At 42.2% G+C, this 22,500-nt stretch overlaps 2 protein-coding genes across 2 annotated transcripts in view; one reads left to right on the top strand and one right to left on the bottom strand.

The window, feature by feature from the left end:
* Positions 1 to 13,158, top strand: part of ammecr1 (AMMECR nuclear protein 1) — a 38,984-nt gene extending 25,826 nt beyond the window's left edge. The window contains exons 5-7 of the mRNA XM_053649668.1: positions 4,827 to 4,917; positions 6,114 to 6,210; positions 7,422 to 13,158. Of these exons, the coding sequence (XP_053505643.1) occupies positions 4,827 to 4,917; positions 6,114 to 6,210; positions 7,422 to 7,536 (303 nt within the window). The 3' untranslated portion in view covers positions 7,537 to 13,158. The remainder of the gene's footprint in view (positions 1 to 4,826; positions 4,918 to 6,113; positions 6,211 to 7,421) is intronic.
* The window catches only part of LOC128622882 (transmembrane protein 164), a 27,943-nt gene continuing 18,257 nt past the window's right edge, over positions 12,815 to 22,500 (bottom strand). Inside the window, exons 2-6 of the mRNA XM_053649669.1 lie at positions 22,423 to 22,472; positions 19,900 to 19,966; positions 18,372 to 18,450; positions 16,705 to 16,805; positions 12,815 to 16,368 (exon numbers count right to left, since the gene is read on the bottom strand). Coding sequence (XP_053505644.1) covers positions 16,162 to 16,368; positions 16,705 to 16,805; positions 18,372 to 18,450; positions 19,900 to 19,966; positions 22,423 to 22,472 — 504 coding nt within the window. The 3' untranslated portion in view covers positions 12,815 to 16,161. The remainder of the gene's footprint in view (positions 16,369 to 16,704; positions 16,806 to 18,371; positions 18,451 to 19,899; positions 19,967 to 22,422; positions 22,473 to 22,500) is intronic.

Raw genomic sequence — 22,500 nt, 5'->3', positions numbered from 1 at the left:
AGCTCCTCCCTCTTCACAAGCCCCTCCTTCTTCATAAGCTCCTCCCTCTTCACAAACTCCAACCGTTTTTTTTTTTTTCTCTTCCTCAAACTGAGTGGTTTGGAAAAAAAAATGTTTACTATTTAACGAGCTGCTACTGTAGAGCAAGCCACGCCTCCAGGGGCGGGACATATACGGTTCTAGAGAGCATTTCATTTAACTCCCATGAAGATTTGCTTATAAATTTTGATCGTTTTCCCCGAGGCGACGAACTATAAGGTTCACACGTGAATATCTCCCGAACTATTCCGAGGGACAGAAAGCTCCGAGACACAGATTTTGATTTCATTTGCACTTTGATCTCTAATCAGAAAGAACGCATACTGATGACAGGAATTAGCATGTAAACGTGGCAGATGAGGCAGTTAAAGACCGGCGCGCTAACTGTGAGTGTTGGTGTAATTAGTCGTGTTCCCTTCAAGCACGTCTGTTTTCTGGCAGTTTATCTGCACTTTACGGAATGAGACAGGTGTTCCAGCGATCCCTGGGTCATCCTGAAGCATTATTCCCTCCGGAACGCGATATTAAAGATAAACAGCCTGCTGTAGCTCGACACTGAGTCAGAAGCTTCATCTCCAGTCTTCAGCTGCAGAAATAAACCTCATAGTGTGCTGAAAATCTGTCTCGCTCTCCGCTTCGCTCTTCGCTTCACTCTTCACATCGCTGTTTGTTCCGATGGAATCAACTGACTGGTCAAAAACTAATTATAAATCCCATGGTTTTAGTTCTGAAATCTGACTCGCTGAGCTGTTTTATTTATTTATTTATTTATTTTCCCTATACGATTTTCAAAATCGACGTAGCGGTGTGCATGCAACTCAAACAATACACTCAATCTTTAATCGCAGATGAGTGCACCTGATCCCCAAATCCTGCTCTCTTATGAGAATAAATGCAGAAGCTGTCCATCACGTGACATTGTGGATTTGTGACTATTTTATTCGGAAATGAAAATAAATAAAGAGAAACAAAGCTGAACCTCGACCTCAACGGCATGGACGAAGATGTCTCCACCATGTTATTCATTTGTATGGCAGAAATACCCTAAAAATATACACCGATCAGCCGTAACACTGAAACCAGCGACAGGTGGATAACGTTGATTATCTCGTTACAGCGGCACCTGTCGAGGGGTGGGGTATATTAGGGATATATTAGGCATATATTAGGGATATATTAAGTGAACAGTCGGGTCTGGAAGTTGATGTGTTGGAAGCAGGAAAAATGGGCAAGCGTAAGGATCTGAGTGCCTTTGACAAGGGCGGGCTTGTGATGTCTAGACGTCTGGGTCAGAGCGTCTCCAAAACAGCAGGTGTTGTGGGGTGTTCCCGGTATGCAGGGGTTAAAACCTACCAAAAGTGCTCCAAGGAAGGAGAACCGGTGACCCGGAGACAGGGTCATGGGCTCCCAGGTCTCAATGATACGCATGTGGAGCGAATGCTAACCCGTCTGGTCCGATCCCACAGAAGATCTACTGCAGCACAAACTGCTGAAAAAGTTCATGCTGGATCTGATGGAAAGGAGTCAGAACACACAGAGCATCACAGCTTGCTGCGTATGGAGCTGCGTAGCTGCAGAGCGGTCAGAGTGCTCATGCTGACCCCCTGTGCACCACCGAAATCTCCTACGACGGGACCATGAGCATCAGACCTGGACCATGGAGCAATGACAAGGTCCAATGGCCTGGTCTGATGGATCACATTTTGTTTTATGGAAAGAAGGCAAGTATGACACTCTGGGCAATGTTCTGCTGGGAAACCTTGAGTCCTGGCATTCATGTGGATGTTATTTTGACACGTACCACCTACCTAAACACTGCTGCAGACCGAGTACACCCCTTTCTAGTAACGGTGTTCCCTAATGGTGGCTAATGGTCTCTTTCAGCAGGATAATGCTCCCTGACACATTACAAAGCCTGTTCAGGAACGCTTTGAGGAACATGACAAAGAGTTCAAGGTGTTGACTCGGCCTCCGAATTCCCCAGATCTCAATCCGATCGAGTGTCTGTAGGATGTGCCGGACAAACAAGTCTGATCCACAGAGGCCCCGCCTTGTAAATGACAGGACTTAAAGGATCTGCTGCTGACGTCTCGGTGCCAGAAACCACAGCACACCTTCAGAGGTCTTGTGGAGTCCGTGCCTCGACGGGTCCGAGCTGTTCTGGAGGCACAAGGAGAGAGGGACCTACACAATATTAGGCAGGTGGTTTTAATGTTATGGCTGATCGGGGTATTTCAAGCATGAGGGGGAAAAATGATTTCGGAATATTTGAAAGGTTTGCAGTGACCTTAACCCTTTTTGGATCAATTCCAAAATCGAATCAGTTCATCTGCTGGATACAATGATCATTCCATATAAATCATACAACCATTCAACCACTCGCTCTTGAGATATCGGATGGACACACGATCGGTGGCGGAGGCGGGCAGGAGGCGCGGATGGTCTGTTCTGAAAAGAGAACAGGAGATTATAGTGAAAAGAAACGTAGCTGGTTTTATACTGTGTTGCTGTTCGCCAAATAATTTCTTCTAGATGCGTTATTATTAATGTTATTATTATTATTATCGTTATTATTATTATTGTTGTGTTTACATTTTGTCCTTGTTCTCCTACACTAAAAGATGGATGATGAACTGGATTCAGGGATCTGCTGCGCAGGACAGAAGATGAATTAGATTTCCTCTCGGATTCTCGTAGAGAGATGTTCAGACGACACGATTAATCGGTGAGAAAATCAAACACCGTTCACGCTACACGAGTGAGTATTCACTCTACACCTTGGAGCTAAAATGGCGTAGTGTGCACTCGGGTAAAAGCGGACGTTACGCCCAGAGAGACGACGGTGACGACGATTCAGGATCGCGCCCGGCTTGGAAGCGAACGGTCGGACGTCACCGGTTTGACTCAGAAATCACCTCCGTGACCAAGACTGAAGATAATTCCTCACCGTGCGAGCCTCATTTTTACCCAGAATTCACTGCTGAGCTTGTTTCCTGTAGCGCACTTGTCCTCCATTCCCATTCTCCTCGTCAACGAGCGTCCCGAGGTGTCCTTTTTATCTTTCTAATTTTCGCCTCTCCGTAATCCGCTTTCTCTGGACGATGGCGGTTTTTGAAACGCGTCACCTTTCCCCGCTCTTCACTACCCGGTGAATGGAGATCGGGCTCGCCGTGACCCAGTTAGAGCTCGGCTTGATGGATGTTCGCTTGTTGTCGAGCTCGCACAAAAGGACCTCCAGCGATTACTTGACCCTGAAATACGGGCGAAGAAAACGAACGAGGATGAATCGCGAGGCGACGAGCTGGCATGGAAAAAAAAAAAACAAAATTAGTCGATGAGGTCATCCGTCTGTGCGGAGAAGTTCATCAGTCATCCAGCTGCTTCTAATTATATTACAAACTCCGCGGACTCTTTAACGCTGACACGTCCGATGGATCCCAAGAGCCGATTCACTCACTCGACTCTTCATAGCAAACACATTACACCGAGTTTTAACGATTAACCCTTAAACATCTGCGATTAAGGATCATGTCGTACTTGTTGAGACTTTGGGGGGCGATCGCAAATCCTCTCGTAGATTTACAGTCTAGGAATTCATTTAAAAAACGCTTTTTCTTTTCTTTCTTTTTTTTTTGCTGTTTTGTTCTGTGGAGGTTTTTGTATTTTTATTGATTCGCTGTTCAGTTTTCAAGGTGGAAGTAATTTTTGCTGTAAAATTAAGTTTTTGACTAGAAATGGCACTGAAAAAAACAAACAAACAAAACAAAAAAAAAACGACGGTGGATCGGATATCGGAGCAAACGTCAGATATCGGATCCTGAAACAGACGTTAGAACGATTGGGATTTGATTTGGGAAAGAAATGTTTCTGGAATGGGAAATAAATATAAAGAGACTTGGCTGGTTTTTTTGATTTTTGAGGATTGATTTTATTATGTTTACGATATGGGGTTTTTGTGCGAGTTTAACTGCTCCATTAAAAACAAAACAAACAAACAAAAAAAACTTTAAAGCTTAGAAACGGAGAAAAGCGAAAGTGCTATGGTGCCGTCTCTAATTTTGACCAGTCGCACGCCTTCGTATTCAGTCCATACACCAATCATAAGTCTGTTCATTCAGCGATAGGGGTGTGTGTGCGCGCGCGTGTGTGTGTGTGTGCTCTTCAGCCTTTCTGTGACACATATTTATATGAAATAGGGGCATTTTGTTTATTAATTAGGTGTCTAAAACGGGCAATAAATAAATAAATAAATAGGCGTGCGTGTCTAAGGGTTAAATATGTGCATTTATTAAATGTCTATAATGTTCTTTACACAAAGAATGAACTGCCGGATATAAATAATACACAATAATAAACAAATTAATTCCACCATGAGGAGGATTTTTATTTGGGAAATTTACAATTAAACCAGTGTACACCGGACCGTACAAAAAAGGAAAAAAAAAGGTTGTATCTTCCTGGATGTCTGTAAAATCTCTCTTCAGGACGGACAAAAACGCTTTCGATCAACTTTTATTAAACAAATGTTTTGTTCCACGTGACTGAGCTTCGCTTCACAGGAGCTCGTTGGAACCAGCGCGAGAGGGCTTGTGATTTATATAGCTTTTTAAAAAAATGTGGGAAATTTTTCAGTTTATGAAAACATTTACGCACAACTTTACTGTAAACTTCACTACTAATAACTTTACTAAAGATTTAATGTGTTTGTCTCTGTGTCACGATGAGAGCGTAATTGTTTTTAATTAACGCTTTTTCTTTCCTTTTCTTTTCTTCTTCCTCACTACTAGGTGGGTGTTCACGGCATTAGGATAGAATTTTTCAATGAAAAAGGATCAAAGCGCACCGCCACCTATCTGCCGGAGGTTGCAAAGGAGCAAGGTGAGACTGAAACATCGACCTCGCTCGTTTCGTCGCCGCGTTCTGCTCGTTTCGTCGTGTTTATTGTAAACGCAAAAGCAGGACGTTCTTGTGCTCTTACGATCGTGTTTATTCCGACGCCCCGTCGACGAGATCGGATTTCGGAAGGACTTTTAAGATTCTAGTGGCCGTGGAATGAAATGAATCCTGTGATCAGATTTGAAGCAGTTTATAAAAAGAATCTCTTCAGCATGAATGTTTTTAATTGTCTTGAAGAGCTGGTGTAGGTGTTTGTGTCACGTCCTGTGTGTGAATGTTGACTTGATTTTAAAGAGAGAGAGAGAGATTTTATCACCGTGTGACCACCATCGTTTAAATAAATTTTATGATTGAATAAAGAAAACTTAAGTAAATACTGGGGATTTAACTGGGAATTGGTAGAATTGTCTTGTATTTTTATCTAAACTGCAAATCTGGAAGAAATAAAGGAACCAGAAGCAAAAACGTGTAGTAAGCTAGAGCTGGCGTGGATGTTACCGAATCCGATAACTGATTTGGGCGGGACCTACCTACCGATACCCGATTAATCATTCGATAGTTATTTAAAATTGATACAGAATGAAAACTAAAATGTTGCTGAACTTTATTACAAAAATAAACAGTACTGACTGTACCATGAAAATGTACTGTACACTTTTTTAAAAGTGAAATAAATATATAAATGTTAATATATGAACTATTAATAAATATTAAAATAAATAAAAGCGATACATCCAAACTGAGCCACAAAGTAACACTCCAAATAAAAACAGAGACGTCCAAAATGAATCAAAAAACACGACAAAATTAGCCAGCGTTGGTTTTTATTCCGCCTCTAGAGGCCGCTCTCGTGCTGCATAACGACGGCGGACTCTCCTCAGCCGCTCCGAACCGCACGCACCCGGGAAACGCTATCGCTGTGGGGTTTTCCCGATAAACCATAGTTCCAGCGATCGCGTATCGGTCGAACTCTACAGTAAATATATGACGAATAGCGATCGTGGACTAGCTGGTAATTAAGGAAAGCTGGTAACGAACTGACTGTGAATCAGGTGTTAGAGCGAGGAAACCGCTACAGCAGCTAAAATGTCCGTCTCTATGCTCTGGTTTGTTTTTGAGATGTTTAGTGACTTAACCCTTAAAAGGATGAGTTTATTTCATTTCTCTGTGCCGTACAGGATGGGACCACATTCAAACCATAGATTCCTTACTTCGAAAGGGAGGCTACAAAGCTCCCATCACAAACGACTTCAGGAAGACCATCAAACTGACCAGGTAAAAGAGTTTCTACTGTTGTTTCAGCAGATTTCTGCTGTGAAAGTCTTCAACTTTGTCATGAAATCTGTCGATATTCCGGTGTAAAAGTTTGAAATGAAGCGTTCCTTTCAGTGCTCCATTTCATTCTGAACTACATCTGCATCGGGTTCACGTGTCGCGTTCACGTTATTTCGCTCACGAGCGTGAAAGTCGTCAGGGACTTGAGCTTTTGTTTATGATTTCTTCTTTTTTTCAGTAAATAAACTGCGATAACCGCGTAGTATTACTGTACGATCACGTAAAGGTTTCTCCGTGTTGCCACGGTAACCGACCGCCCGTAGGTTATGGGCTTCAATTTATTATTATTTATTATATACTATTAATAATTACATTTATTAACTTTTTAAAAGAGTAGATATTAGCCTTTTTAATTGGTCACCTGAAATTTTTGGACTTTATGTATTGGCGTAACACAAGTAGAAAATTCTTGATTTAACGCTTTATAACGCCAATAAATAACTAAAAAAAAAAAATAACTAAAATATTATTCTGCAAATTTAACTAATATTTGAATAGTTTGGGGGTTTTTTTTGTTCTTAAAACAAATCTCTTTTCTTTGTTTGGTTCGTTTTTAAAATAAATATATATATATTTTTACATATCTAAGAAGGCCACCGGTTGCAGAAGGTTTCCGATCCCGCGGCTCGTTTAGACTGATATCAAAACGTGTAAAATTACGCCGTACCCGTGCGTGTCACGTTTCCCAGATAAAAATAAAAAAGAGAAAAAAGTATTATTTATTTAAAAGCATCTGATGTGGTGATACTACTTTACTTTATTTGTTCTTTATTGTTTTTTTTTTGTGTTTTCTCTCTCTCTCCTTTTTGTAGTGACTTCTACTCTGGATTTCTCATGAATATTAATGTAAATTTTTATGTAAACATTAAAATTAGTCAAAACTTTTCTGTAAAATGTTGAAATGTAACATGAATTTTTTTTCCCCATGTGTGTATAAATATATTTATTTATTTAAATCCGTTTTTACGTCTCGATTTCTCGCCCTTGTTCTCCGCATCGCAGAAATCAGAAGCCCTGATGGAGTTATCTCCGTACCTTCAGATCTCCGTTCCTGTAAACCGTCCGGCCGTGTTGCGTAGCTCCTCTTCTTCCAGCTCGTGTTCGGTCCCGCGTGCTTCCACCTCCGTCTTAACCTTTCTTTGTTCTTTCAGGTACCGTAGCGAAAAGTTGACGATGAGCTACGCGGAGTACATCGGCCATCGCCAGCACCACCACTACCAGAACGGCATCGGGCACCCTCTCCCCCCGTACAACCATTATTCCTGACAGCGAGCCGCATGACCAGTCACTGGACCTCTCCGCGGACCTCTTCCCAGGAGAGCCCGCCCCCTCGTGGTCTAGCTATCTCTACTACTGTACCATTTTATGATGATAGTTTCCGTTGCCATGCCAGCACTCTGTTTAAGATGGCGGCATGGCAGCGGGGGGCAAAGAAGCATCACGATTATGATGTGGAAAAAAATTTAAAAACGACTCATTTATTTTCTCCTTTTTATCCTTTCTATTAATTGATTTTTTTTTGGCAGCATATATATGAAAGTATATATATATATATATCTCGACGTATAACCCCTTTTTTCCTGTTAAAAAAAAAAAAGAAGCAAATAAACAAGTACTGCTTTTCTTTTTTTGCTAAAAAGAAAAGATCTTTCCAACAATCCTAATCAGGTTTTTTGAGTCTGTGGATGGAAATAAGTCATATTAAGGAGGGGCTCGTCGTGCAGATCAGAGAATGATGTACGCTAAGCTTTAGTTCGTGTAAAGGCTACACGACGTTAACCGGGTCACGATCAAGCGATCACGCTACACGCCGTCACGTACGATTTCACGTATTAGCAGAAAAATGATGAGGCGGTGAAACGTTTTCCGCGTCGTCACGGGTAGAAGAGCCGGAGGAGTAACAGCTGATCGTTTAAGCTGAAGTTTACGTTCTCGATCGGTTTGCGAGGAAACCTTTCTGATCGGACGGCTGCGTGACTTATAATCGCGCATGAATTTACGGAGTTTAAATCTCCGATTTCTTTGGGTTCTGCGCCGACGTTTCGCCGCGTTTTCCGTGTTGAAGAAAGCGCTCTGAAACGAACCGGCTTTTTCCGGCTCTGCTGTGAGCTTTTCCTTTTATGGAGATTTGTGGGTGTGGCTAAATCTAAACAGTGCTTAGTTGATTCACGGCCGTTTTTATCGACTCGCGAAGGAAATCTGGGTTTTTAGTCGGGTTTAGTTGGCCACGAAAATAAATAACTCTCAAACATGCGTTGTTAATTCGTTAATAATTCGTTAACGCGTCCTGGCGTGGTCGTGATGCCGTAACTGGCGTAAAAGTGTTTTTCATTTTTATTTTATTTTTTAAAAATCGTTTCTTATTCGTTTTTACGTGCACCACGTAGCCACCAGAAAGGCTTGTGGGTTGTTTTTCCTTTCTTTCTTTCTTTCTTTCTTTCTTTCCTTCTTCTCTGTGCGATTCTTTTTCCAATCTAAAATATTCGTGAGTGACTTGAAGTCGTAAATGATATCGTGGGGTTTTCGGGTTGTTTTTCTTCTTTCCCGTGTGGTGTTAGATGTGCGTCGATGTTCGAAGAAACTCGTCAGAAGAAACCGCTAGACTAAATTAGTTATTGGAAAAGTCAAAATATATATATATTTTTTTTCTTTTTTTCCTCCCTTTGTTTTTCTCCCCTTCAGCACCAGAGGGTCACGCGTCGCTTTAACGGTGTTTGGGCGACGTCACGTTTGTTTATCCGACCCGCCTCTGATGAACTGTTCTGATCTGAAACGGACTTCGTGCTGCAGGGTTTTGGTATAGAAGGTTCTCAAACTTTACAAACAGTCTCGTTTCTCAGTGAGGGACCAGCCAGGAGAAAATCATGAAGAACTGTGATGATGAGGATGACGACGATGGGGTGTCCTGAATATTTATTAACCAATCCAGCAAAAAACAAACAGAACCCGTCATCTTTGAGGAGAACAGGATTCGGTTCTCCTCCTACGGGACGCCGCCGCTGTCGTTTTTCTTTATTTTCTTTATCGGACGGAGAGGGGGGAGATATCTTCAGAGATTAAGCTCAGATGACCGGGACGAGCGTGAAGGAAAAAAACAAAACCTAAAAGCCATACTCTTCTTAAGGCATTGCGTAATCGTCAGGGGGTAGTTTTGTTTTTCCCGAACTGGGAATTTGTTTACTGGAAGTTTTCAGTCGCTAACGCTTTTAACCGCGAGCGTTTTTACGATCTGATCCAGTGTTCGTGGAACCGAAACCTCTTCTCAAGATCTTACCTCATACTTTCAGATATTAACGCCAATCCATCACCATCATCACCACCACCAATATAACGCCATCACCACCACCATAACATCAACGCCATCACCATCATCACCACCACCATCATCACTACCACAAGAACACGATCAATGCACCTCATGATGCTTGGCACAAGCAATGTTTACATCCACGTCCAAACGCCACAAAATCCCACGCCGGTTGCCATGACGCATCGGATTGTTTGTGAATCCTCACGTTGAGCACAGGTGGCCAACCATCCTGAAAACTCGTCCGTAACCCGTACGGCATGGTGTGGCGACCGTATCCTCTCTCTCTCTCTCTCTGTCTGTCTCTCTCTCTCTCTCTCTCTCTCTCTCTCTCTCTCTCTCTCTCTCTGTCTGTCTCTCTCTCTCATGGTTTTTGTCAGGTGTGAATCGTCTCTCCTGCCTCCTCTTTACGGCGGATGAAGAAGCTTTTCTCTGAGGTCTTTCACAAACCCGTTGGAAACGTAAGCTCTCTTTATTTTCCGTAAATAAAAGCAGTGTGTGGTGTTTTTCAGGCTTTCTGTTTCAGCAGGTCTAGTTCTTCTCCAAACCAAACAACAAAACGAACCGAAAGCCTCGTGTTCTCCGTCGCGGCGTCGCAGGACCGAGCGCTCGAGATTTCAGAACGTTTTAGTCGTTAAAAGCGGAGACTTTTATTTATTTTTTCCCGCAGGAGGACTCTCTTCCTCTCTTTCCTTTCATATGCAAAAACAAACCAGTGTTAAGGGCTTTCGGTGTTCCATCCACAGTCATCTCCAGCTCCATCAGAAGTTAAAATCTAAACAGAACTCTGGTTTCAGTTGTGTTGCCTTCTACACCGGGTCAGCGAAATCGCTCCTGGTCGTTCGGCTGCTGTACTCTACGCCACGGTGATGTTTCATCTCCAGCAAAAAACAAACAGACCTTTTTGTTTCATCAGATTTTGTCCGTCTCGTGTCGGGTTCTCCGTTTTTACTTTCCGAAACGCTTTAAGAACGTGTCCGTGAAGGTCTCGCGCGCGGCCGAGCGATCCGGCGGCCATTTTGAGATCCGCACTCGAGTACAGCACAAACTGGATTTTATTCATTTCTTTTTTCTCTTCTGCTGCATTACAAAGTACACAGAGTTGTTTTTTGTTTTTTTGCGTACATGAATGAACGTATTTATGCACATCTGCAATACATTTGTTGTGTGTACGTTACAGAAGACCTGTTGAATGAACCGAGAGAGAAAACAGACAATATAAAATGGTGCTACTGGACCTCATTTTTTCTGGGGGGGTTAAAGGTCACAGTTTAAATGTGACTGGTCATGCGGACTCATCAGTCATATCAGACTTATTCTTATCCTCGATATATGCAGATCTGTTTTACAGGTGTTGTTGTTTATTGTTGTTTTTGTTTTGTTGTTGTTCTTACCCGTGTAACAAACTGAAATTTCCTGCAGGTTTGAAAGGACAAGGAGTCACGAGTCTAACCCCATCCTTCCCTCATGGCCTCGGGGGGAATACACGGTCATTCACGTCTCATCTGTCACATCTGTCGTGCCGTAGACACGTGGCCACGGCAGCAGTCCACACACGCACACGCGCGCACACACACGTGCAGACACGTGGTGATTAGTTAAAGGCCGGTCCGAAAAGCCTTTGACGTCCGTTATGAAGTGTTCCTGATTGAACTTGCATTCGGTTAAACGACGACGACAGAATCTATAAATATCTCGCGTTCTTCACGTTAAACCTTCGTCGCAGAGAGAAATTTCGGTTTCGTCAACATTAAATCGTTACGCTGCTTTAGCCACAGTACTGTCAGACCGCAGGAACGCTCGCAGGAACCGTGGAGTACTTGAAGGCATCGCGGTCGCATGAGAAGTCGTCCGATTCAAATCGTCGCACTCTGGAGATCTGATCTAAACGCCACGTGGGGCAGTCGTGATTTGGTCGCAGAGCCAAAATATTAAAAACCCTAGTTGAAACACGTGAAACACGTTTGAGGCCGATGACCGTCACGCCGTTGAGAGTTTTCGTCGCGTCGCGTCGCACGCCGTGTCCCGAGGGAAACCCGTTCCGTCGTCTGTCACGGAGCGGGCCGTTCGATGTTTCTCGCAGGAAGCCGATCTCCCGTTCGTCATCGTGTTATTATTAGTATTATTATTATTATTATTATTATTATTGTTATTATTATTATTATTATTGTTATTATTATTGTTATTTTTCTCCGCGGTCAGAGCGTGAAGGCTCACGTAAACTTTGTGTGTTCGATCGAACCAAAGATGCCTCCAGCCATGTCCTAATGCTGCTCTCAGACCTGCCTTCCTGTCCTTCCAAAACACAAAAATATTCATCCTGCAAGAAAAATCCTCTTCTGTGTTTTTTATTTTTAAATCTTTTGTTTTGTACAATTTCTAACATTTTTTGTTAATTTTTTGTTTTTATTATTATTATTTTCCCCCTGCGACCCGAGCTGTGCGCGTCCTCGCCGTCTCGCTCGGCGCGGACGACGTCACGCCGCGTTGCACGTGCGTTTCATTTTTCTGTTCGTTATTGTTACTATTATCATATATATATTTTTTTTTAAAGAAAAGAAAACCCCATAGCGTGCCTCTTAGATTCATGGGTTTCTTAATGTGTTTTTTCCTAAAGACCAGCAGTTATACTTTATATAAAAGATGTGTTAATTCTTATTTTTAAATGCCATTTAAAAAAAAAAAAAAAAAAAAAAAAAAAGCCTCTTTTCTTTACTGTGGACCCAGTAGCAGCACTGGTTATACAATCGCACTGAAGACAAAATAAAAAAAAAATCAAATAAAAAAGCGTATAAATAATAATAAATGACATGAAATAAGAGAAGAAGAACTACAATAAACATTTGTTTGAGAACATTTTGTAAGAAACTATGCTTAAATGGAAAAAAACACGACGATAGTGAAAACAGTTTTTTGTACATCAAAGGAAAAAAAAAAGTTGATTCTTTAAACAAAAAAAAACTATTTTGGATCTAGTTTCTAAATTATTTTAGTGGTTTTCTATGTTCTGGAACTTTGAGCTGAGTTTTGGACGCGTGACTCTCTGCCTGAGCGCAGCGAGCTCCGGGGTACCTGGCGTAACCCCTCACACCCACCGGTTCCTTCAGTTCTTTTCTATTTCTATTCAGTTTGGAAATTTCTCTCTGCTTTAATAAATAACTTGAAATTGTTGTTGATGATGATGATGATGATGATGATGATAACTTGGGGAAAAAAACAAAGATGGATCCTTCCCTCCCTGTAGAACTAGAACCTTCTCTTCTTCCTCCTCACCTGAATTTGATATTAATGTGTGAAGAAACTTGAAACGGGCATTTATTAAAGATTCATGACTCGACGTTTAAAAAAAAAAATAAAAAAAAATTAAAAAAAAAGGAAAAAAAAAAGATAAATAAAGAAAAAGGAGGGGGAAAAAAACAGAAAAAAAAGACAAAAGCTGTAATAAAAAGCCTGTGTCGAGGGAACTCGTATCTAGATGGATTATCAGTGGGTATGTGAGCTGTGGCGATGATGTAGTTTTAAACCTTGTTATTACCTTTTAAATCATTTATCCAATAAAAAAATATTCTGAAAGAACAGTCGTTCGGTGGTGTCGGATTTATTCGCCTTTCCTTGTGTGTTGTAATGAAGCTGATCTTTTTACCCAGAAGCGCCGCTGCATCCTTAAAGACCAAAAATCCATTTATTTTGAAATGAAATTCAGAGTTAAACGTCTACATCTAAAGTAGGATTGGATCGGATCAGACTCAATTGGACGCGGGAAGTCTGAACTGGGAATTTTTGCTACAATTGGGGTAAAAAAAACAACCTGTTTTCGGTTTTTACGTGATTGATAACGCCCCGACTGAGGAATTCCCAGTAGAGAGGGCGTTTTATTTTTTTCCTAGTCTCGAGGTCAGGAATTCCGAGTTATGAACTTGTCTTCAGTTTTGATTGAGGGTTTCCTACATTACCCACAATGCCATGCTGAGAGCAGCGTGAATGACAGCGATGCAGCGGCGCTTTAGTCCTTCGTTCTGTCCACTTCTCTCACCGTCCAGAGCTTCGACTTTCACATCGAGCTGCTCATCTCGCGCATGGCAACTACCTGTCACGTAGCCGCGTTGCATTCTGGGACTTTGTGTCCAGTGTTTAAAGACTTCTACACTGGATTTCTCACGAACATGACCGCGAAACAGAAAAGCAGCTTGTTTTGAAAAGCTCATTCATTCGTGTTTGAGGGGAGGAGCAGCTCTAACCTTTCACACGAATACACCGACTCGACGGACCGCTCGAAGAAGGACTTTTATTTTTCATTACCACAATACAGTACATACTTCACCAAAAATATGTACATTAAAAAAAACAAACACACAAAATCCCCTTCAGTCCGTCGTCTCGGATCCAGATGTTCCCAGTTCCTGGAGGAAACACCATCTGGAGAACCCTGCTGAGATCCAGCTGCTCAAATCAAACCTGTTTCTGAAGTGTGTGTGTGTGTGTGTGTGTGTGTGTGTGTACACGTGTGTGTGTGAGAGAGTTTGAGTGTTTGACAGGCGCATCGATGTCTATACACTGAAACCGGAATGATTCATTTTCAGATGATTAATCAACATCTGTACATCCCTCATTTTCCTGACAGGTTTTTCCCGAAGACAAAACGTTCAGGTCTCGGCTCCTCAGGAGAAAGTCTCTCAAATAATAAAAAATAATAATATCAAAAACAACAGCAACTGAGAAATGACCCAAAACTATTTATCCTCTTCCCCCTGCCCATGGTATGACAACGTTTTCTCTTTCAGAAACGTGTTAAGGTGCAATATGGAGAAGTTTTATGAGCAAACAAAACAACAAAAAATAAATGGAGATGTTCGAGAAGTACGACATCTGAGGCTTGCGGCTGGGAAGGAAAAAAAAAAAAAAAAAAGGAAAAAATGAGGCGTTTTTAAATTAAAAACGTCGAGAAAAATCCGGTCTGGTTCGGTCCGGAAGTGAGGATTTCACCGTCATCGTCCGTCGCTCCAAAACTGATGTACAGACGAGCTAAAAGTTACTGAGGTGAAAAGCAGGAAGCGTTAAAAAGCGCGACACACCGATACGAACACAACGTCGACACGCGGATGCGGTTTACGACACGTTAAACTACGCTGCGAACTAAACGCCGCCGGAGACCGAGGAGAGGAGAGGAGGTGGGAGGAGGTGAGGTGGGAGGAGATGGGAGGAGATGTGAAAGAGCGAGCACACGGTTCGGGTTTGGGGCGTGTTCGAGTAAACATGGAGCGCCGGCTCCACACGACTGTACAAGAAATGTCACAAATAATAATAAAAAAAAAAATAAATAAAAAAAATTAATAATAATAATAAAAAGGCAACTGAAGATAAAGAGTCTGCTCTAAATGAGCAGAACCTCAAAAACAAGCACAGGGTTGAGCTGCGTAACGTCCTCAGACCAACCGGTACATGTTTTTCTATAAAACACTGACCTACAGCGTCTCCCTGCGTCAGGGACACGAGACACTCCGCAACACTCGGACCCGGGCTTCTGCGTGTAGATTTTTACCATTTAAAAAAATGATAATAAAATAAAAATCATGAAAAACAATTGAATCATCCAGAACTGAGATCCTTAAAATAAGGACGATCGAGCCGGATGTCCACCGCGTCAGTGTACGGAGAGCGGGGAGGAGTGATGATATCTCCAGCTGTGCGGTCGGGAACCGCTGACCGGGCGGAGCCAATCACCACACCGCAGCTGCTGGAGGATTTATAGTTAAAGAAACCAGAACAGGACATTTACAGTAATGACAATATGACCGACACGTCCACGGTCCATCTGCTGCTCCACGTGATTAAAACAACAACAACAACAACAACAACAACAACAACAACAGTGTATAACGTGTTAACCCGAACACTTCGCTGTAGGAATATTTCCCTTCAGGTTAGCATTTTTGGAATTTCCCAAATCTTCCAAAACCATCTACAGGCGATTTTTTTTTATTATCGCTAATAAAATAAAACCGTGACTGATGTTCCCTGTACACGTGTGTAACGTTCGCCGAGTCGAACACACACTCGGACTTCATCTCGCATTGATGAACTCGAGACCTTCCGCGTTCACGCTGACGGAAAGCGAGAGCGCGCAGCGAGTCCAGATGTGAGGGCGTGAGATGGAGGGAAGGGGGCGGGGCGGGGCTGGGTGGGGCGGGGCTCATTCCAGATTCATGTGTCGGTTAGATCATCCGTTTAATCGGAGAGAAAAAGACGACCGCTCTTCTGGAGTATTTTTGAGAGAAAACTCAAACTATGCAACACGTGTAAAAAATGGTCAGGTCTGGAAATATTATAATAATAATAATATATAATAATAATAATAATATATAATAATAATAATAATAATAATGAGAGTAAACGTCACTGATATGGCGGCAGTGTAATACGTGTAGAGACGATTAAATCGTTATATCGTACAAGCCTAGTTTGACCTTTTGTTATCACCAGTTAGGAGAGGAAATAATAATAATAATAATAATAAGAAGAAGAAGAAGAAGAAGAATATATAAAACAACGTAGTTTGGATTTTTGCAGCTGTTGTGCTCGGAGTTTCAGTCGACTTTCTTGGAACGTAGGCGGGCCGAGTGGAGCAGGTGACACAGAGCGGGCGTGGCCTGCTGGCAGATGACGGTGAGCGCTTTGCCATGTAACAGTGTCAGCGCCGTCTGGTGGGCGGTGGCCCACACGCGGTACCACGGCCCGTAAAACGGATCGGACACGGCCGGACACAGCATGTTGTTCAGATTCACCTCGGTCACCTGCAACAGGTAGAACAGCGTCAGACACACAAACCCGTCTCTCTGGATCGGGGTGTTATCTCATCATGACAACGCAAGCAGCATATAACTACAACACAAACTAACCAATATAACACACAAACACACACACACACACACACACACACACACACACACACACACACACACACAGAATATTCGGAATGAAAAGTATATTTAAATAAATGCAATTTCTGTTTTCAGACTCTAGAATCACGACCTGCTAATTTTTAAGTGGTAAAGCCTCACGTGCGTGCGTGTGTGTGTGTGTGCGTGTGTGTGTGCGTGCGTGCGTGTGTGCGTGTGTGCGTGTCGTACCATTCCCAGTCCCTGCAGGAACACAAAATGGTAGAGGAAGAGGATGCCTGTGGATAATAACGCCCACCACATATCACCCAGCGGCTCTGGTTTGTACACACCTGAGAGGAGAATACGGAGGAACAACAATCAGAAACCTGCTCATTCATGCAATTTTCCAATCAGCCAATCATGTGACAGCAGCACAATGCGTACAATCGCACATCGCTGTGTCCTTGTTCTCACTCTTGTGTTTAGATGAGGATGAGGTAGGAGGAGCAGCAGCAACGAAACGCCACATCTAACATTCAACAATTTAAGGAAAGGCCATGTGTTTGTGTGTGTTTGTGTGTGTGTGTGTAACAGCTGCATCTCAACACTAGATGGCAGTCTAGTGTTATTCCTGTTGTTAAGCCGAACAGGGCGTGTGAGGACCATCTGCCGCTCGAGCTGTGTTTTCTTGCTCGGTCATTAGCATAAGCAAATTAGCACACGAGGAAGGCAAATGTGTTCATCTTTGAGATTGTGATGATTAGAGCAGGATTTACATGAGCTCTGTGAGTGTGTGTGAGTGTGAGTGTGTGTGTGTGAGTGCGTGCGCGTGTGTGTGAGTGCATGTGTGTGTGTGTGTGTGTGTGAGAAGGACATTGTGGTAGAGAGGTGTAATAATCAGATCTCTATCTGTATTCGGGTTTAAAAAGCAGAAGTGGGCGTGGTCCAGACCTTCTTTCCATTTTTTAACTCTAGCAGAATGTCCTCCGCAGAACACTGAAACTGCAGGAGGGGAACGTTTCCCCCCATTCACAAATTATAATGAAACAATTTTCAGAAATCCTGAACGCCTCCAGTTCCTCAGCCTCAGCTACATCACTCGAGTCCATCAACCGGACGCTCTGAGGAAAATTCCGGGAGGATATAGAACGTATCCTTTATTACGTGACCGAGTAAGCTAGAGGAAGTAGATTTCAAAACAGCAAAGCTGCGAGTCAAAATGGCGTCCTTTTCTTCATAACGCCTGTTAAATTCTCTGGAATTTTCTGTTTAATAACGACGGGGAACATCTTCGTATTCGAAGATTGGTGATACATCTTCGTATTCGGTTAGAAATCTACACCGGTCGAGCGATGACGTTTGTTTCTAGGTATTTCCCCGCGGTCACCGTTTCCCCAAAATACAAATAAACATCACTGTGTCTAAAGTCTTAAACTACGAAGGCGAGTCCAATTTAAACCTTAAAAACGTGACGTTTAATCGCTCTTTTAATTGTTTTGTGTGCTGAAACACATCGAATGAAATGGAGACTGTAGATAATTTACATCACCTTCTTACTGGCACTAAACAATGCGGAGAAGACGACGAAGAAGAAGAAGAAGAGGAAGAAGAAGAAGAAGAAGAGGAAGAAGAAGAAGAAGAAGACGTCTCCGTTTAGCTCAGGCTCATAATAGTGTAATTTAACCACCGTGACCGGGCAGTAACGTGCTGCACGTTCACGTTAACAAACATGATCTTGATATGTGTAATAATAATAATAATAATAATAATAATAATAATAAGAAGAAGAAGAAGAAGACGCACTATTCATATTCGAATTTGTTTACAACGCGCTCTCTGTTCAATTCGAACCACGTGCTCGTGTTGGTTTGCGCCGCTGCGGTGGTTGTGTTTCTGCGAGACGTGTGAAAGCTCACCTCCTTTTCTGAACAGGTAGATGGGCACCAGGTAGAGCATGGAGTGCTGGATGTAGTAGATCTCCTTCTCAAAGGGAAGCTGCGGAGAGAACGGAAAAAAGGGCGTCTTGTTAACGAGACAAAAACACAGAAGAACGTTAAAACTACTTTTATTTAATATAAAATCGGGTAAAGAGACAAAAATCAGAGAACGGTCTCTCTAAAGCTGCTGATTCGTGACGGCTGATCCCGCCTCCCTAATCTATTCAAACTGAAACAGATTTGTGGACTAAAATCCGATTGGCTGAGCCTCATTCAAAGCCGCTGTGTAATCTTATGCCCGTTGTGTTGCTTAGCAACCAAAGTGTCCGGTTTATAGACTATATTACATGACGGAAGAATAGTATTTTTATGAATATTATTAATAAATAAAACTGTGCTTAGCGTCGTTCCTAAGAACTTCCTTAATCGGTGGTCATGTTAACGTCTTCACGCCGTACGACTCTCGGCCCGATCGCGTCGCACACCGTGAAGAATAAAGTCGCTACAACGCTGTGTCTATAATCCACCAATAGTATGACGGCGTAGGATGACGCAAAACACACTTTGACGGCTGCTAATACGGTGGCGTGACGACGAAAACTCTGACTCTGTACTTAATCAATAAACAAACAAGCAAATAAATAAACAAACGTGAACGGGACATACACACTGACGTAAATAATAAATAAATAAATAAATAAATAAATAAAGCAGAATAACGCTGAGGTTCTCAGAGATCTAACGGCACTGCGTGGATTCCGTCACCGTTTATATCATCATCATCATTTAGTTCTCCTCTCTATGGACCTGCAGTTGAGTAAACTTTCCAATCTAAAGAGATCCGCGTGTGTGTGTGTGTGTGTGTGTGTGTGTGTGTGTGTGTGTGTTTAAACACTCCCTACTCTGATCTATTAAAGCGAACCCCCCAGGCCGTGCCTCATTCTTCTCTGCACACTCACAGGGAGTGCGAGTACGAGTGCGCTGCAAGGTGCCGAGCGAGGTTGTAGCGGGTCACGGGGACGAGGGCTGAGGGGCAGAGAGCGTAGACGAGCCGAGGACTGGCGTATTGAGGCCGACGCTGCTAACTCATGACCTTTCAGAGGTTTTTTTTTTAAAAAAAGAAAAAAAGATCGCAACATCACTTCGGATCGGATTTCAGCGAACGGAACCATAAAGAAATCTTTGTGTTCCCCGTGCGCCTTCCTTCATCACATTTATACGCAGGAGCGCGGGCCGAAAGTCCGACAGCGCCAGTGAAAACGTTTCTAATTTGCATCCTTTTTAAATAAATAAATAAATTTTAAAAATGTAATTACAAATTACATTATGAACATTTTCCAACGATTTGCATATTAATCATAAAATGCATTTCCTGGCAAACGTAAAGATTCTTTGACGGTATTTTCACATTAAATCCTCCAATCCGTACGTTCTGTCTGAAACTCGACTGGATCGGATTCACCTTCTGGTGAGTTTAGATTAGACGTAAACAGTGAACGGTACTTACTAATCTTGTGTTGACGACGGGGAAGAGAAGCGCTAACAGGGCGCCGTTCAGCATGTGAACCTGAAGCCTGGAGGAAAGAAAAACACATTAATCCGAGTTAAAAAGTCTGCAGGACTGCCTGGTTAGCATTAGCTGGCTCGCCTAGAAAGACAACTCAGCTACGCTAACTAATAAGATTTAGAAGGTGTTGAACAACAAGCTACTGCATCGGTAAGGTGTGTTTTTTCTGCACATTTTTGTGTTTGCACGGATTTTATGTTCTCTGCATGGGAGCGTCATCAGCCCCATTTCTGAATCAGGGTCTAAAATGGACTCTGTATCTTTAAGGATCCTCCCCGTGCCTCGTCACGAACCACAGCCGCCGGCTAATACCCGTTTGACACAAAGCTAACTTTTATAAACAATTTGACTTGCAAACAGGTTCGTACAGATCCCGTCCTTCACGCTAACTCTGCCTGGATCTGTTTACGGAAAACCGCAATCATGATATTGTATTATACACGAGCGAATAAAATGCTAGACTTTATACCGAGTGTAATTCATTATAAAGTGTGTGTAATTTATATTATACACACACACTTTACTTTCTGTTTCTTCTAACAGACTCTTATTAAAAACACACGGAGTAGGTGACGTAAACCACAGCAACTCGGTTAATAAAATCTAAAGCATCGTAATTCCACGATTTATAGAATTATGGATTTAAACACTAGTTAACTTGAAGTGTTTCAAAACATGAGTCGCTTGATTCTTCAGAAATGCGTTCGGTAAGAATTCACTCGGTTTCTAATTGATCACAAAAGGTTTATTTTTCCCCCAGGACTTTACAGAGCAAAATTACATCCATCTTATTTTCTATCTGTTTATTTCTACACTGAAGCACAAAACCCACCTACAGAAGCGCTGAACCACAAGAGGTGAATTTTTCAATTGCTATGTCGTTATTTTGACTCACCAAGACCTTATTTTGACTCACAAGGTCGTTATTTTGACTCACCAAGTCATTATTTTGACTCAAAAAGACCTTATTTTGACTCACCAAGTCCTTATTTTGACTCGCCAAGACCTTTTGACTCACCAAGTCATTATTTTGACTCAAAAAGACCTTATTTTGACTCACCAAGTCCTTATTTTGACTCGCCAAGACCTTTTGACTCACCAAGTCATTATTTTGACTCAAAAAGACCTTATTTTGACTCACCAAGACCTTATTTTAAATTACCAAGTCATTATTTTGACTCACCAAGTCCTTATTTTGACTCACCAAGTCCTTATTTTGACTCGCCAAGACCTTTTGACTCGCCAAGACCTTATTTTGACTCGCCAAGTCCTTATTTTAAACTACCAAGTCATTATTTTGACTCACCAAGTCCTTATTTTAAATTACCAAGTCATTATTTTAAATTACCAAGTCATTATTTTGACTCGTCATTATTTTGAAGTAGTATCTCACTATTTTGACTAACAAAGTTGTTGCTTTGACTTTCTAAGTCCTTATTTTGGCTTAGTAACGCAAAAAAAAATGATTATAGCACTTGAAAAATTCCACACTGCCCTGTGTTTTCCACTGAATCCATTACTGTACATTGTGGTGTGGTTCATGAAGCACTAGTGGACATGCTCACACCACATGCAAGTGTAAAGACTTTACTCTATGTGAGCGTCCTTACACGATGTGAACCGCCAAACAGCAGTGCTGTAAAATCAGCCCCAACACCACTGTGCAAATTAACACAGTCCCCGAGAAGAACATTCCTGGAACGTCTCTCTGTTTACTACAGCACGGCGCTCGGACCGCTATTTCCCACCGCCAGAACAAACCAATTAACACGCAGCTGTCGATCCCGGCCCCTCGATTACGACTCGCGCCATACAGGTCACGTGACTGACAGTGTGCACAGCTTCTAGTGTCCTGTATTAGACTGAATTCTCCAGTCTGATTGGTCAGAAGGTGTGCATTAGATCTGCTCTGACGGTATTTTCAGCTGTAACACGAACAGTGTCTCCTTCTTTTGACTCAGTGTCTCCTTCTTTTGACTCAGTGTCTCCTTCTTTTGACTCAGTGTCTCCTTCTTTTGACTCAGTGTCTCCTTCTTTTGACTCAGTGTCTTGTTATTTTGACAAACAAAGCTTTTTTTTTTTTAAATTACAGAGCACTATTAAATACTTTATATTTTTAAAGTTAAGGGAGTTTTTAATCCGTTTATTGAAGATAAAAATAAAAACACCTCTCCTCCTGAACACAGAACTCCAGTAATCACGCATTTTTAAGACTCTCAGGCGTCCGCGTGATCCTCATGTTTTCCCTTCATGATTCCCTACACAGATATCCGAGTCCCAGGTTTTATACTGTATATGATGTAAGACACTGATTGTAGACCTGACTGTAATTAAATAAATGAATTCTAGAAGGCTGTGCACCTCGAGTGTAGATCGTACACACCTTGTTCACGATTATTTGGCATTCTGAAGCGGATCTGAAGCGAAGGTTGGAAATTCTTAGGCAGGGGAGACGTTACTCACCTAAAAACCACCATGGCTGTTTTACAGGGTGGACACGCCAGCAGAAAGATCTGTGAAAACGGAACAAAGACAAGACGG

Source organism: Ictalurus furcatus, chromosome 18, assembly GCF_023375685.1.
Source record: "Ictalurus furcatus strain D&B chromosome 18, Billie_1.0, whole genome shotgun sequence".
In the NCBI taxonomy this organism is placed as follows: Eukaryota; Metazoa; Chordata; class Actinopteri; order Siluriformes; family Ictaluridae; genus Ictalurus; species Ictalurus furcatus.
This window is presented reverse-complemented; position numbering and strand designations above follow the sequence as displayed.